General features: G+C 43.1%; 2 protein-coding genes across 2 annotated transcripts in view; one reads left to right on the plus strand and one right to left on the minus strand.

The window, feature by feature from the left end:
- The window catches only part of Scamp1 (secretory carrier membrane protein 1), an 84,155-nt gene extending 80,075 nt beyond the window's left edge, over positions 1-4,080 (plus strand). Inside the window, exon 9 of the mRNA XM_005356484.3 lies at positions 1,671-4,080. Within this exon, the coding sequence (XP_005356541.1) occupies positions 1,671-1,835 (165 nt within the window). The 3' untranslated portion in view covers positions 1,836-4,080. The remainder of the gene's footprint in view (positions 1-1,670) is intronic.
- Positions 4,081-8,852: 4,772 nt separating this feature from the next.
- Lhfpl2 (LHFPL tetraspan subfamily member 2) overlaps positions 8,853-15,856 on the minus strand; it is a 157,026-nt gene continuing 150,022 nt past the window's right edge. Inside the window, exon 4 of the mRNA XM_005356485.2 lies at positions 8,853-12,274. Coding sequence (XP_005356542.1) covers positions 12,021-12,274 — 254 coding nt within the window. The 3' untranslated portion in view covers positions 8,853-12,020. The remainder of the gene's footprint in view (positions 12,275-15,856) is intronic.

Genomic DNA, 15,856 nt, shown 5'->3' on the forward strand with positions numbered 1-15,856 from the left:
CAGGCATTCAAAATAAATGTTTATTTCCCAAATAAAAATATTTATCAGCATTATGTGCATATTCTGATGTTTTAGTTAATTTTTGAATTCATTAATAGTTGACTCTTTTATGTGTTCACCATCAGTTGATGCTGTCTAATTCTTACCTATGAAGTGAGGAGCTCAGACAAATGATTTTCTGTGTGATGTTCTGGAGTGTAATAAGTGGCAATATAAACTTAAATTATAATTTGAATCAAACAGCAATCCTCATATTGTTTCTAACTCTGATGTAAAGTGAGATCTGAGAACAACTGATTCTTCAACGCTGACTTAAAAACTAATAACAAATTATCAAAACGAAATAACCAGAAAACAAACGAAAGCCCTTGCTGGAGTATGCAGCCCTAGTTTATTACCACTAGGGGTCAGGCTGTTCCTGGCCGGAGCATGCCCTCAGAAGGTCGGTATGTCGTCCGGACTAGACCAGTGCCTTTGCCAGGCCAGTCCTCCCTTCATTCCTTTTGATGAAAAATGAGTGTGCTGTTGAGAACTCGTTTTCATTCTGAAATCTTACACAATTAGAGCTGGTTATTGTTGGTTTTTGGATGTTCATTGTGCCTTGGTTTCTGCCATGGTGGTGTTTCTTAGCCCAGATTTGGAGTGTTGAAAGAATTTTTATCTCCTGAACTGCTTCATAGGCAGAAACCCTTAGCTTTCACAGGTAGGTTTGATTTTCCATCAATTGTTTGTTTCTTTCTTCTTCTATTTTTTCCTTATACTTTCAAGTCAGAGTTTCTCTGTGTAGCCCTAGCTGTTCTAGAACTCACTCTATAGACCAGGGTGGCCCTGAACTGAGATCTGCCTCCCTCTGCCTCCTTATTGCTGGGATCAAAGTTGTGTGCCGCCACCACCTGGCCCTATCAATTGCTTCTAATTGTGTTCGATGCTCTGTTTCTACAGTGGACTGTAGAAAGCACTGGAGAGTGTTTCAGGGCTACAGTGGTAGATGTTCTAACGGAGTCTGTTAGGAAGACACGAAGGAGTTGCAGAGTGTGTAGAACCTTCAGACATTGCCCTTCCTTATCCGCTGAACTAGTCGGAATCACTTACTGTTGAAGTGACAGATAGACAGTACAGTTTGTATTCTTTTGGGAACCTGGTTTCCATTATCTTTTCTATGGAATCTGGGAACTTGTTCATAAATATTCATGTCCACATTAATCACATTAATATGCTAGTTACTAATGACTTTGCATTTCAAAAGAATTTTTGAAGTTATTTCATTTTAAAGACCAAGTTTATTTTAAAAATGAAGCTTATCTAAATACTTTAATTTTTAAAAAGCTTACTGAAATATCTGATCTTCAGATGTTCTTTTCATTTGTGGGGAGTATGGATTTGGAAGCACATGATTCAGAATAGTGATGACTAAGTCCTGCTGACTTGTTAAGTTGGGGTTTTAGAGCAAATGTTCCCTGGCGATGCTCTATTGCGTATGAAAGGGAGTCTCGTTATCCTAAGGTGCAGCTACTGTCCTTGAGAGCACTATGCTGCTGTTAACCCACTCAGTTCATCTCTCTGCTTTTCTTCTCCCATTCACACCGCGAGATGGTGAGGTTACCTTTAGCCAGCCGGCAGCTCCTATGTAGATTACCATTTATCTGTCGCATTGATTTCCACCTCTGCAGGTACATGGACTGTATCGCACAACAGGTGCTAGCTTTGAGAAGGCCCAGCAAGAGTTTGCAACAGGAGTGATGTCCAACAAAACTGTCCAGACTGCGGCTGCAAATGCAGCTTCAACTGCAGCAACCAGTGCGGCACAGAACGCCTTCAAGGGTAACCAGATGTAGAGCGCCTCGCCGCAGTGCGCTGTTACCATGGGACTGTATTTTTCTCCATTACTGTATTCTACAGATATTTCTATGTTGGAAACACACAGTACACACAGCATGGGTATTTCCTATTCACGTGTGCATGGTCTAAAACCAGAGAGACTTCCTCATCTTATTACTTTGCCTAATAGTTTCTTAATATTTCCACGCCCCTCACAGAAGAAAACTCTCATCTGCTAAATAAATATTCTCCATATTTTTGGGGGATGGTGTTCTCAGACCATTTCCGTGGTGACACACTGAAATGAGCGTGTGACTTAAGATTTACAGGGCACTCGATACCAACCACAGTAGTTCTCCCAGCAGTCAGTAGAGATAAGGATTAAACATTGGAAATGAAACCATGTTTGTTTCTTTTTCTCTATATTAATATTGCAGGAACGAGCCAGCAAAGACTTGGGTGTTTTTAAATTGGCTTTCTTTCTGAAGTTCAGTCACAGTGAAGAGCCTGTGTGCTTTGTAGTAGATAATGTATATTTTATCTCTTATTTTATTTTTAGACTAGCTGATATTTTGATAACAATCTCTGATCTTGCATGGGTACCATGTCTCTTGAGTGAAACGAATTAGTATTTTGGGTTCTGTACTGCTTATAGTGGTAGGAGCTGGGGCTCTTTATAGAATCAGAAATGATTTTCTGTAATAGTTTCTTTTAAGTAAAAATTTACTGGAGTATAAAGACTTTAATATAAATGTGCAGTGCATTATCCAAAAGAGAGGTAGTGAATTGGTGCAATAGAATATAGTAATAATTCCTTTACCCCTCTTAATTTTCTGTAAAATTTTACTGTATGGAAACTTTGGTATATTCTTCTGGCTAATCTTCTTAATTGAACTGGGATTATGTTTGGCAGCTTTGTGTGTGTGTGTGTGTGTGAGAGAGAGAGGGGGGGGGCGGTTTGGCACAGATATTAAAGGCTAGCCTAACCCTTGAATAAAAAGAACATACAGTATTTAAGGGATTTCTCTTTGATCCTCTCACTTTTATTTGCATTAAAAATAAAAGACCCAGCACTTCTAATATACTTGATTTCTTAATGAATCTGTCATTTACTTTCTGAGACAGACTAAATACATATAAAGCATCACACCAAGCAAGAACGTACAAGTACAGTTAAATGTGTTAATTATTGATATAATCATATTGACATTGTTACTGTGCAGCACAAACCGATGTGAGTTCAGACTTTTAATAATGATTAAATGTCTCAAAAATATTTATAAGTCAGACTACCTTATTTTGGAAGTCTTACTAGTTTTAGATTGCAGAATGATAGGTTGTGATTTATCCAAGTTGATTTTAAGCAAGGATGGGTTGCCGAGACAGGCTAACTTTTAAAAAAACGGGCCTAAATGATTGAGACACTTTATTCTTTTCCTCAAATCTGGAATCAGGGAGTTTCATGCTGGCTGGGGTACAGTTTGTGGGCTTCATGAAGGCTCACATATCCATCCACATGGGCTACATTAGATTTGCTTGGAAATTTACTGAGTATTGAAGATACTTATTTGTCTCTGAAGTACAAATGAAAGACACATCAGGTTTAAAAAATACTTTCCTTCAAAAATGGAAACGTTCCTCTCATTATTAAGTGGCAAAGAATAGTTATAACATACTGTGTTTTTATGTATGAACATTGTTGTTCATTGAACTGTTGTTCAATCCAGTTGTTGGGCTCATGCAAGTTTGAAAGAGATTATGTTGTTTGAAATCACACAGGAGCATTCAAATGGTGGTGGTGTCTGCAGCTGGGTCACGTGTGAAAGCATCTTGAAACCCTGCTTTACTATTCTTTCAACAACCATGGTGATAGTTTATCTTTGTTTGCTGAAGATGGTTAGTGTTTCTATTTAATACCAATGTTACCTGCACCACAGTCATGAAATGAGCTTCGTGTAGACCAGGTATCCTTGTGACTTTTCAGTTTTTGATATTAAATGGTGGCTGTTTTATTTAAACTGGGGTCTGAACACTGGGAAATCGCTGTTTGGAGATTTGTGGCGTGGGCTTGGTTTATTTCTTTAGGGATGTTTGTGTGCTTTGTTGGTGAGCAACACTGCGCTGCCCTCGTGGCGACTGTTACGGTTCTGTGTAAATGCCCTCATGTGTCCCTCTTATGTTGCATGTTTTCAGTGGTTTGGAAGTTTTGTATATTTATTGTATTAATGCAGAGTGTCAGAAAATAAAATAATGTTTACTGGATGTTTGTTTGCATAATTTTAAACACTGTTAGCAATTGAGAGGCAGAAATTTTTACTTACAGCTTTAATATAGATATTTCAATTTGGTATTTTAAAAGTGATTTTATTTTTATTATGTGCATTGGTGTTCTGCCTTCATGTATGTCTGTATGAGGATGTCAGATCTCTTGAAACTGGAGTTAGGAGGAGGAAGAGAAACTGTCTCAGGTCTAAGGCAAAACTCTATGTGAGCTGCTATGTGGGTGCTGGGAATTGAACCTGGGTCCTCTGGAAGAGGAGCTGGTGCTCTTAAATGCTGAGCCAGCTATCCAGCCCCCTCACATTTGATTTTTTTTTTTTTTGTTTTTTGTTTTTGGGACAGGGTTTCTCTGTGGCTTTGGAGCCTGTCCTGGAACTAGCTCTGTAGACCAGGCTGGTCTCGAACTCACAGAGATCCACCTGCCTCTGCCTCCCGAGTGCTGGGATTAAAGGCGTGCGCCACCACCGCCCGGCTCACATTTGATTTTTAAACCAATCTTTGTACTATTTTATTACGTGTTAAATACACTATAAAAGATTTAGTTTAAAACCCTCAGCAATACAAATTGGCAATTTTCCCATTGCATTAGACCTCTATAGGTTGTTGAATGTGAGCTTTACCACATTAAATATGATGACTGTTTAGAAGTTCATTAGGTTTTGGGCTTAGAATTTTCTTCATGGGCTCAAATGGTGCCTCTGCCAGGACTGTGTTGATCTGCTAATGGCTGTGCTCTTGCCTGATCATGCTCACTGCTGCTGTTCCGCACTGATGAGCTTTCTACTTTGTGCACTGGATTTCTCGCCTAGTGACTAGAGACGATGTAAAGTTTAACCCAAAGTCATGTTCACATGTTAAATTAAAATAAGAAACACTGTTTTCCATTTTAAAAAGTGAGTTTGTATTTTTAGTTTACTAGAAGCTCATTTCTGTAATCTTTGTGGATGTGGTTTGTACTTCATGGGGATTTTAGTTGTTAATTCCTGCTAATCCAGTATGGACAGCAGATACCACTGGATATGGATAGTTCTGCTAATCCAGTATGGACAGGTACCCCTGGATATGGATAGTACTCCCTGCATTCCTTTCTAAAACACTGACATTAATGTTTGATTCTCTGTTTTTTTTTAGTCATATTTGTGCTTATATTACACAGTTTATCACATTTGGGACCCACTTTTTCTGTGTTCCCTTCTGTTTTCCGGTAAGGGAAATTCTCAAATTCTGTGATTCCATATGACTGAGCCCTTTGGAGATGAGTGGGTGATTAACTCTAAGTAACTGGGATGGCTCATTAGATCATATTTTGGTAAGATTTTCAAACATCATATTATAAATTATAGTAGAATAATAGGTTTTAAAATACTGGATCTGCTTTAAATTTTTTTTATATTTTTAGATTAGCATGTAAATGTTTTTATTTTTACAAATATTCTTTATGAGACTAGTAAATTGTACTTTTATGATTAGAAAAATTAGAATAGTTCTATAGGAAGTTTTGGATATATTTACAAAACAATATGCATGTTGTGTTGGTGAGTTTTGAAACCTTATTTCAGACTTTTTCTGTTTCTCGGGAGCTAGAGGCCTCCTGTGAAAGCATGCTGTGCGAGCATCACCACTAAGTCTGCCTAGTGCAAGGTCACTTCTTCTTTGTCACCATTTATGCCTGACAGTGCTTGAGGATGCATGGGCAGCCCATTTGAGGCGGTTCTCCCGTTGTTCCTATCCTGGACAGTCCTAGATTCTTGTGTTACCAAGGTTCCACTGTCTTCCTTTATGATGTCCAACATTTTTTGGGGGAGGAGACTTCCTCTTCACCTTATCCTGTGCCTTCCACCAAGCAGTGCTGTCTTGGGTATCTGCCATCATTCACTGTCATAACATGGTTGAAGTAGCTCAATCGCCGTTGCTGTGTTCCGTAGTTTACTTCCTTCTGTAAATGGAGATGTCTCTTAATGTCATTGTTGCACAGCCTATCTCTTCGTGTGACCCCTAGAACCCTCCTGAGACATGCCATCTCTAACACACTCAGCCGCTGTTCCGAGGAGCGTCTCATTGTCCAGGTTTTGGAGTAGTAAAGAAGGCAGCTCAAGACAAGTGTCTCATGTACTTGTAATTTGTTGTCGTTATGTCTCTGGCTGACCAACCCTTTCCTCGTGCCTGGAATGCGGCCCTCGCTATCCTATCCGCGTCTTGACATCTGAAATGGTTCCCTCCTTTGTACTGAGGTTTTCTCTCAGAGTTGACTGCTTACTTGAGGTTCTGATTCTTTATTACAATGTTAAAATCCTTGTGCACCTTCCCAGGTGTTGTTTACTTTCATACCAGGTTTCGTTGACTTCCACTATGGTGGAAGTATGGAAAGCTAGAGGTGTGTCACCAATTCAGAGATTCTTGGGAAATTTCCCCTTCCCATAGACTTTGTATTTACGATTTAGCTCTGTGGTTTGGGTAGGACAAAGCCTCCACCTTCAGAGTTTCCACTAGTGGGGTTGGTGTTTTCTGATGGGATGCAGGGCCACCAGGGGGCAGTGCAGGGAGCGTTACAGTTTGTGTAACTGGGAAGTTGTGCTTTTTAAAACTCGATATTTCTGGGTTTGCCATGACTTCCTGGTATAATGAGACATTCCTCATGCTAAAGCCTATGTCATCCCTCTACCAAGGAGAGTTAGCAAAGAGTTCATTTTCTTGTAATGCTAGTAATCCATATTTCTATAAAGTCATTCTGCATTCAAACACCTTTTTTTTTTTTTTTTAAGAATCTTTCCTGCAGGTTTTATTTTTGAGCCCTAGTTATTTGAATATAATTCTGGGATTCCCCAATTGCTATTTTTTCCTTTTTGCAATTCTCAAAACGAATGATGGTTGAAGGTATTGTGATTATTGCCATGCGTTGGATCCAAGTGTTTGGGTCCAAGAGAAAAGCAACTAAAACCACTGCCCCTTATTTCATCATGGTTATTTTTCCAGCAGTATCCCAGCCTCCTACACAGAGAGCGAACCATGTGGACACGCACACACATCCTTAAAATTGTTTCCCCAGTGTGAGAGCCTTTGTCCCCGAGTCTTCTGGCCTCTCCATTCACACTAAAGGCCGCCTGCAGTAATCCTGGCCGGCTCTCCACCCCCTCCTGCTTCTGATGGCCCCTGCTGTCCACGCTGTCCTTCTATGCCGAGTTCTTTCCTCTCACTGCTGTCGTTTGCCTTTGCTTTTCTGTAAGAGATGAGGAGACTGGAGGGTTCTTCCAAGTATTGGCCCTTGGAGGATTGCTTGCCTATAGATTGTTGGCTCTTTTAGAATGTCTGTCAAACGCGAAAAAGCTGCTAATGGCTGCATATTATCTGATTGATTCTCTTTTCCACGTGGTTTCAAGTTTCCTACTTCCTCTATTTGTGCTTTTATCTGTATCCTTTGTACATACCTAAGCAAAATTAGCAATTCATGTCTTGAAGAGATTCTGTACAAGTCTTAAGGTTAAGGAGAGGAGCTGGAAGGAAGATGATAGGGGCAGAAGGGGAGAGGAGCTGGAAGGAAGGAGGAGGTGGGGCAGAAGGGGAAGCCACACAAATGACTAAAGTGCTAGGACAGGCTCTGTTCTTGCTGCTCTCTGCAATAGCCATACTTGCTGTCGGGCTTTACCATTCGTGCTGAGTGTCCCAAAGGAGCTGAATTATTTGAAACAATGTCCACACAGGAATGTCCAGGGTAATAAAGACTTTATGGGGCTCTACCAGAGGAAGCTGAAAGTGTTTTCCAGGAGATCTAGTGGCAACACTTCCCTGTTGGTGAGAAGACTCAGTGGGTGACAGTGCTTTCTGTGTCAGCAGGGGAGTACCTGTGTTTGAATCTCCATATAGAAACTGCACATAAATGCATGGGGATGGAGACAGGTAGGTATATCCTGGGAGCTCCCAGCCAGCCAGCCTACCTTAAACATAAATAAGGTATCAGATGTCCTTTTCTGGTCTCTGCATGTGAACATATCACACGCACGCGTGCACACACACACTCACAGACTGAATAGCAAGCACAAGGGACCATGTCCCAGTGTTTGCTCAAACTCAAGTCCCAGTGCTTCTCTGCAGGTTTACTTTTGAGTACAAAATAGTAACACCTGAAGAGGCACAGAAAAAGCTCATTTTCCTGGGATTATCCAAAACCATTTCTCCTCCAGTGGTTGGGGCCCTAACCTTTAACTGTGACTTAAACAGTTGGAAACCTGGTGGCGGTCGTTTCTGCTCAGCAATTAGAGCATGTATGTGCCCTCCGTCCGTCTGGCAGCAGTGAGGTCAGCTTGTGTCCCTGGGAAGGTGCAGGGTTGGATGAGTTTATGGAAGTGGTGTTTAGCATCGTCGAGTTTTATAGACCAAAAGCCCAGGTTTCCTGATTTCTTGGTCAGGGTCCACTCTAGGGACTGTGGATGTAGAAGGCTCCGTAAATTTTCCTTTAGGTTTTTTTTTTTTGGAGAGGAGAAAGGAGAAGATACACCTTCTGGTTAGCAAATGCTCTAAAGCACTTTCATGTCTCACAGTTTTACTTTAAATTTAAGATGCCTATGATTGTGTTAGTACTTCTTCAAGTAAGAGATTAAAGGCAACCCATGCAAGGTTAAGAATCAGCAGTAGAAAAACGCCTGGATATTTTCCCTGATATCTATGTTACAATAAGTCTTTACATTTTGTCTGATTGGTATTTTTGATCAAATTATGTGCACTGAATTGAAGCCAACATAGTCAAATTTGAAAGACTGAGTTTGCAAAATCTGATTTAATTCAGATCTCAAGGGGAAAAGGGAGAACACTGTGAAACCCTATGTACAGAATCCTCGTCAATGCTAGACAAACAATGTATTAGTTTACAATAGAACAGGGTAACCACACATGAAGGCTTCAACTGAGTCCATCAGCTCTAAGTACAACTTTATATTTGGCTCAAGTGGCTATTGAACATCCAGCTGTGCTGAGCTCCTTCACAGCACCTCAGGACCCCTCCGCTACAGGAGTTTCCCCACAGTCTCAAGTCCCACTCATTCCTTGAGTTCCTGGGGCCTTGGGAGTCTCTGTTCCCCTAAACACAAGTGCAGGCCCGGGATTTCTAGCAGCCACATGTTATTGCACAGGATGGTCTGTCCTACGCCAGACTCTTATGGCTAAGAAGGTGTGAGACTAGCCCTTTAGTATAGCGGCCACGCGTTCGCAGTCTACAAAGCACATTCAGAAGAGCTTCTTAGTCTATGCCAGCTCCTGCTTATCAGGCTAACACAAAAGGCAACATGGCAGCTTCACATTTTACATCAAAGACTAGCATTGACTGGGCCTTCCATGAATATAGTGATCATGTTTATTTAGACCCAGGAAAAATGAGTTCACACCAGTCTTTTCTTCACATAAGGTTTGTGTAGCATTAAAATTGTTATGGACTAGTGGCTAGCCACGAAGGCAAGTATGTCTAGTTCTCCTTTGCAAAACAGAAACATCCCTATTTTGAAGCATGTCCAGTTTCCCCAAACAAAACATACATACACCTTTGTTATTGCACATCTTTCAGATAAACTTGTGTATGTGATATACATATTTAAATATGCTACACATAAAAAGACTATGGCACTTTACAGAATACAAGTTTAACAAAGACCACTCATTACACACAGATGCTTGAGAACTATACAGAAACCCTTCCACAGTTAATGTAATGCTGTTGAATTACCACACAGGTTTAAAGAATCCACAGACTCCACATATTTCTGCTTTAGCGTTCATTGAGAGGCCGAGCACAAATGCAGGCAAAGAAAGACTTTTCCTGTACTAGTAATGGACCTATTACTAGAAAAGTAAGTGGCTTTTAATGACAGTTTTACTCTACCCTTTCCTTCCTTGCAGAAGTCTGTGTATTAATTTGAAGGTCTCAGTTGCTGGACATCATCTTTTCTCCCTCTGCTCCACTGAGTCAGCATTTAGGTAGTTTTCTATAGCATAGCATTTCATTGGTGCCCCTTTGCGGGGGGTCTTCTCTAATGTTTAAATTAGTGAAAAACACTGTTAAGTAACTTAGTCTGGCAGAGAGGCCACATTTCTTTCATTTGTGACTGTTACCAGGTTTATATGGTCCACTGCCACCTTAGCCAAGGAGCAGGTCGTGGGCGTTCGTACAGGATCCTGGTTTAGGAGTAGGTTGTATTCAAAATACCTAAAATTTTATCTGGTTAAGATCAAGGAAAACAAAGTATTCTTGTCACAGTTTTCATGCCAAATATTGCCCAGGCTGGAAACACAGCAACTGTGCTGGCATTTCAAACACGCAGCGAAGGACAAGAGCCTGTCCACATGCTGTATGGCCATGCGTGCCCTTAGTGATCTGGTCCTGCTTCCGGAGTCTTCCCAGGGCTGCTTAGGGTTCCCCCTTCTCCTAAAGAAGCCACAGGATCTCCACCTTGCTTATTTTGAACACTGGTTCAAAACTTAGGATCTGATTCAAAACCCGTCCTCCCTAACCTTCCTCTTCATGAGAGATGGGATGGTTTCTGGGATAGACCAAAGGACAAATGAACTGTAATGAAGCCCAGTGGGCCCAGCCCACCTGTATATGAGGTGGTTGCTCTGGACCAAGGCTTCTGACATAGGTCTAAGTGATTCACTGGGGCAAGGTTGTAAAATCTGAATCAGGGTTGTATACGTGGTTGTATTCAGCAAACACTTGCCAGTAGAAGGTGCTTAACTATTTAACTTTTAGGACAACGCCCTTAGTGGAAACATCTCTAAAACCAAAAGGGTCCTCACTCCACTTCCACTGTTGCAGAGGGTCTCTATCTGCAAGGCTTATATATTGCCAGACTCTGGTATTTCTGGCTACTTTGGTTATATGGATAATTTGTGGAAACTGGATTAAAAGCCCTGAGTCCTTTTTAGTAGTGGTATTTGGTGACTGTTCTAAGCATCCTTGGCAGGTAGGTGTCTGAGCCTGGTCCAGCCCCTGACTTTGTGCTGTGCTTTCCTGGGGTGGGATTTTTGATGCAAGTTGGCAGTGGCAGTGATTGAGTATCACCTGGTCTGCTGTCAGGACCAACACCAGAGGCTATAGAAACTTTCATGGTAGCTCCTGCTTTCTCTGCAAAGAATGCCAGAGGGACTGGAAGCCAGCTGGCTATACAGCACAGTCACCAAACAAAGTCCTCCCTGCAAAGGCTGGGGTTCTGGCAGCCCCTCCCTGTGAACATCTGCATGAGCCCCAGCTGCTCTGGAGGCCACTGTCCTTGGGAAGGAAGAACACTGAGGTTTCCCTGGGCAGCCATGCACAACCCCAACCCCAGGAGAAAACTAACTGCAAGGAGCAGGGGCTAGTTTAGGCAGTAGGCTGACTGTCTAAACTCAGACTGGAGCAGCTCCACCGCGAGAGTCTATACTGTCCCCACTGAGCCCTTGGTCTGCTGAGCAAACTGGTGTCGTGCTGCAACCTCAGCATGCACCCCGCCCGCTGCCAGCAGTCTGTAGTCTTCCTCTCAGTCTCCAGTTGAAAGAACTTGAAAGAACTAGGAGAAAACAGACACCACTCCAGCCTGCATCCTGAGATGGTCATAGACACACGGCTCTGAGCCAGAAATCTGCCTTAAACCACCCTGAGGCTGGCTGGCCTCTCTGCTACCAGGAGAGTGCTGCCTGCCTTGCTGAGTCAGACCACTGTCCTTCATAGAGCCCTGGGGAGACAGAGTCTGAGGGACTCCGCAGTCAGGCTACGCATGTCCTTGTCTGGTCTCCTTATGTGCACTGCAGCCTGCATGTGCAAGAACTCGCTGATCCCACGAGGGCCTGGGCTGTGGAGTGTGGCTCTGCTAGGTCAAGACTGGTTCTTCACTTGATGCAAATGGCGAAGACTGTGTCACAGGTCATAAGGAAAGGTAACGGCGGCATTCACGTCTTCCAGACTACAGCAGGCAGACCAGGTTCTTCCCCTCTTCAATTTCTTCCTGGACTTTGTCGCTGGAGGTTGCAATCTCTGCTTGTGCGGAGAAGACGGCACAGATGAACGTGAGCACCGTGCCCCCAGTGGCCGTATAAAAGGCCCATCCCAGGGAACAGTCTCCAGGTTTGTAGGGAGATGCATGCCGCCCACAGTCTATGGCTTTCTGGCAGCCCCAGCCCGCAGGGTAGAGTATCAGGCCGAGGATGAGAAAAAGACCTGAGGGACAGAAGAGAAAAACAAGTGAAACCTCTGGTGCCTTGACAACCGGCAGCACCTGCTCTGCAGGCTCACAGACAAGGTCGTTCTGCAATAGGGAGTATCATTTGCACAAAAGCCTGATCCAAGTCAACAGCGTCACCTGTAGCTTAGGAGGAGCGCGTGCCTAGAAACATTTTCAGCCAGTTCGTGTATGTTGGGAGGTGGCTCTCACCAGTGATTTCTAGAAAAGTGAGTTTCACTGACTAAAGGGCTACTTTTTGTTTGTTTTTTTCAAGACAGGGTTTTGCTGTAGTTTTTTTTAGAGCCTGTCCTGCAACTAGCTCTTGTAGACCAGGCTGGCCTCGAAACTCAGAGATCCGCCTGCCTCTGCCTCCCAAGTGCTGGGATTAAAGGCATGCGCCGCCACTGCCTGGCTTTACTAAGGGACTACTTAACTTACTAAAGCCAACATGGCTGTATAAATAACATTTTAGGATCTGGAGAGATGACAGGTAAGAGTACTTGGTACAACCAGCACCCAAATAGTGGCTCACTACTGTCTTTAACACCAGTTTCAAAGGACCTGACACCCTCTTCTGATCTCCATGGGTACCAGGCATGCAGTGTGGTGTACATACATACAAGCAAACAGCACAATAAATACCTCAAAAATGAAGTTGCATTAGAACAGAGCCGTGCCCTGTTTCTACGGACTTCCTATGACTGCTTCGGTGCTGGAAGAACGGAGTTGAGTGGTTGCTTCAGAACATGTGGCCCGCCAAAACACAAAATATTTACTGTCTGCATTTCGGCAAAGTTTGCCAACCAATGGTACAAAGGCAATTCACCCAGAACCTTGTGGCCTCTGCTTGGTTATAGACCAGACAGTAGCCTTAGTGGAGCCTGCATCTTAACCTTCACCCATGAGAAGTGTTGTCTGAACCACAGACCAGGGGGAGAGGCATAGCAATGCCTATTTAGAAATAAAGTGTAAACGCCATGGGACTTTTCTGTCTGACTTTTAGTGAACTCTCCCTACTTGGCCAAGCACCCTTCTGTCCCTCACTGCTGCATGTTCATGGGTGTTTCAACAACTGAGAGATAGGTGGTTTTCTGCCTGGTCTAACCTAGGCTAGGACTAGAGAAACAACTTTAAGTATAAGATTTTCACTTGTAGGTGTTGTATGTGCTGTGGGAGCCCAGCTGGTGCCCACTGGCCTCACTCCAGGCCTGGTCACTCACAAGTACAAGCTGCTAATGAAGATTTTAAGTCACCAAGAACACTGGGGCCTCCGATTTCACTTACCAGAACTCCCTGTACAAAATTTATCAGCATCTTCCATTTTAGCTGACAGCCCCGTGCCATAAGGGAAAGCTGGCTCTACTCTATGCCAGGACAGAGCTTCAGTGCTGTAGCTAAGGAGATGCAGTCAGTACCAGGGAGGGAAGCCTTTGGAAGTGAAAGGCAGACGTGGACATGGCACTTGTCCTCTGTGGATGGAAGGCTGGGTGGGGACCAGCAGGCTAGAGCAGGGTCTCGATTCAATTCCAAAGCTCACAAGGGGCTGTAGAAAAGCTGCTATAATTTACCACAGCTCATTGGTTAGGAGCCCTGACTTTGGAGTAAGGTAGATCTGTCCTCTGTGAGCTGGATTCTAGTTCTTGACCTGTCTGTTTCTTCATCATAAAAATGCACTACTCCGGGCTGGAGAGGTGGCTAAACAGTTAAGGTGACTGAGTTCAATTCCCAGTACCCACATGGCAGCTCACAACTGTCTGTAACTCCAATTCCAGGGGATCTGGCACCTTCATAGATATTCATGCTGGCCAAACACCATTGTACATAAAATACAAATGAATAAAAAAAATGCACTAATCTGAAACCCAGAAGGTGGGTCTGATATTTAAAGTCTGTTAACAGTACTTCATTAATAAAACAAGACTGATAAATCCTTAAGCCAAACTGAAAGAAAAAAATAACAACCAGAGAAATTGAAGGGTCATTAGGAGATTGGAAAATCTAGAAGAAAATGGATAAATCAAGAGGATATAAGCAAAGAGATCTCTAGTGAGCAACAAGAGTAAAAATCTCCCAAAAAAAAGGGCACGCAGCACTATGATTTCTACTAGATATCTATAGATGACCTAACACATTTAACTATTAGAGGTTTTTTTGTATCACTCCACGAAGAAAGCCTTTGGAATCTGGATGAAATTCAAGTATTTATCGGTTCTGAGAGTTTCCTGGTAACAGGTTAGAGGATTAGCATAGTACTGTGCCTTTGCAAACAGGACGGCTGTAATTCTTCCTTTTCTTTGTACTCCCCCACCCCCGCCTCTTATTTCTTCCTCTTGCCTTATTGTTCTGTCTGAGACTTCAAACGCAATATTGAATAAAATTGTAGCAGGCCTTTATCTCTATCTCCAAACTTTGGAGGGAATTTCCCCTATTTACTACGCTTGCTATTTGCTAAATCCTATCTACTAGTACCTAATAGTTTGAAATGATCTTCAAACTTCCGTAAATTACAAAGGGAACAGTTATTACCAATTTCATTTTTAAAAGCCAGGCTCACTCTTGATTCCATAACCAGATATGAGGATAGGCACATAAATGAAAGCCACAGACCAAACTCTTTGATGGACATAGATGTAAAAGTTATCAGCACATTGGCAGATCCAAGACACCAACAGCATGGTCATCTTGGTTTTAACCCACGGCTGTGAGGATAGCTCAACAAATGTAAACAATAATAAGTAAGATATAGGGACAAAGATGTATAGCATCTCAGCTGATGGCAAAGACCGCTGACAAACTTTAACATCCCTTCGTGCTAAACTTGAATAGGGCTAGACATAACATACTTCTAGCAAGCCTAGTAAATGGGGTGAGGTACAAATAGAAAAGGAAGAATTACAACCGTCCTGTTTGCAAAGACACAGTCCCATACTAACACCCTAACCCACTACCAGAAAATTCTGAGAACTGATAAATGTTTGAATTGCATCCAGATTCCAAAGGCTTTCTTCATGGAGTGAGGAAAAATAATCCTCTCGTTCAAATGAGTGCACAGACGACTCCAGCTAAGCAAAGCACTCACAAAGGACAGTCAGGCCGAAGGGACCACAGCACCCCACTTCTACCTCACCGCAGGGAAGTGTGGAGGGACCACAGCACCCCACTTCTACCACACCGCAGGGCAGTGCGGAGGGACCACAGCACCCCACTTCTACCACACTGCAGGGAAGTGCGGGGAGACAACACAGCACCCCACTTCTACCACACTGCAGAGAAGTGTGGGAGACAACACAGCACCCCACTTCCACTACACTGCAGGGAAGTGTGGAGGGACAACAGCACCCCGCTTCCACTATGCAAAGCAGTGCAGAGACACCATAGCACCCTGCTTCCACCACACTGCAGAGCAGTGCAGGAGGGACCACAGCACCCCACTTCCTCTACACTGCAGAACAGTGTGGGAGACACCACAGCACCCCACTTCTGCTACACTGCAGGGCAGTGCGGAGGGACCACAGCACCCCGCTTCCACTACACTGCAGGGCAGTGCAGAGGGACCACAGCACCCCGCTTCCACTACA

The sequence above is a fragment of the Microtus ochrogaster genome, chromosome 19 (assembly GCF_000317375.1).
Source record: "Microtus ochrogaster isolate Prairie Vole_2 chromosome 19, MicOch1.0, whole genome shotgun sequence".
NCBI lineage: Eukaryota > Metazoa > Chordata > Mammalia > Rodentia > Cricetidae > Microtus > Microtus ochrogaster.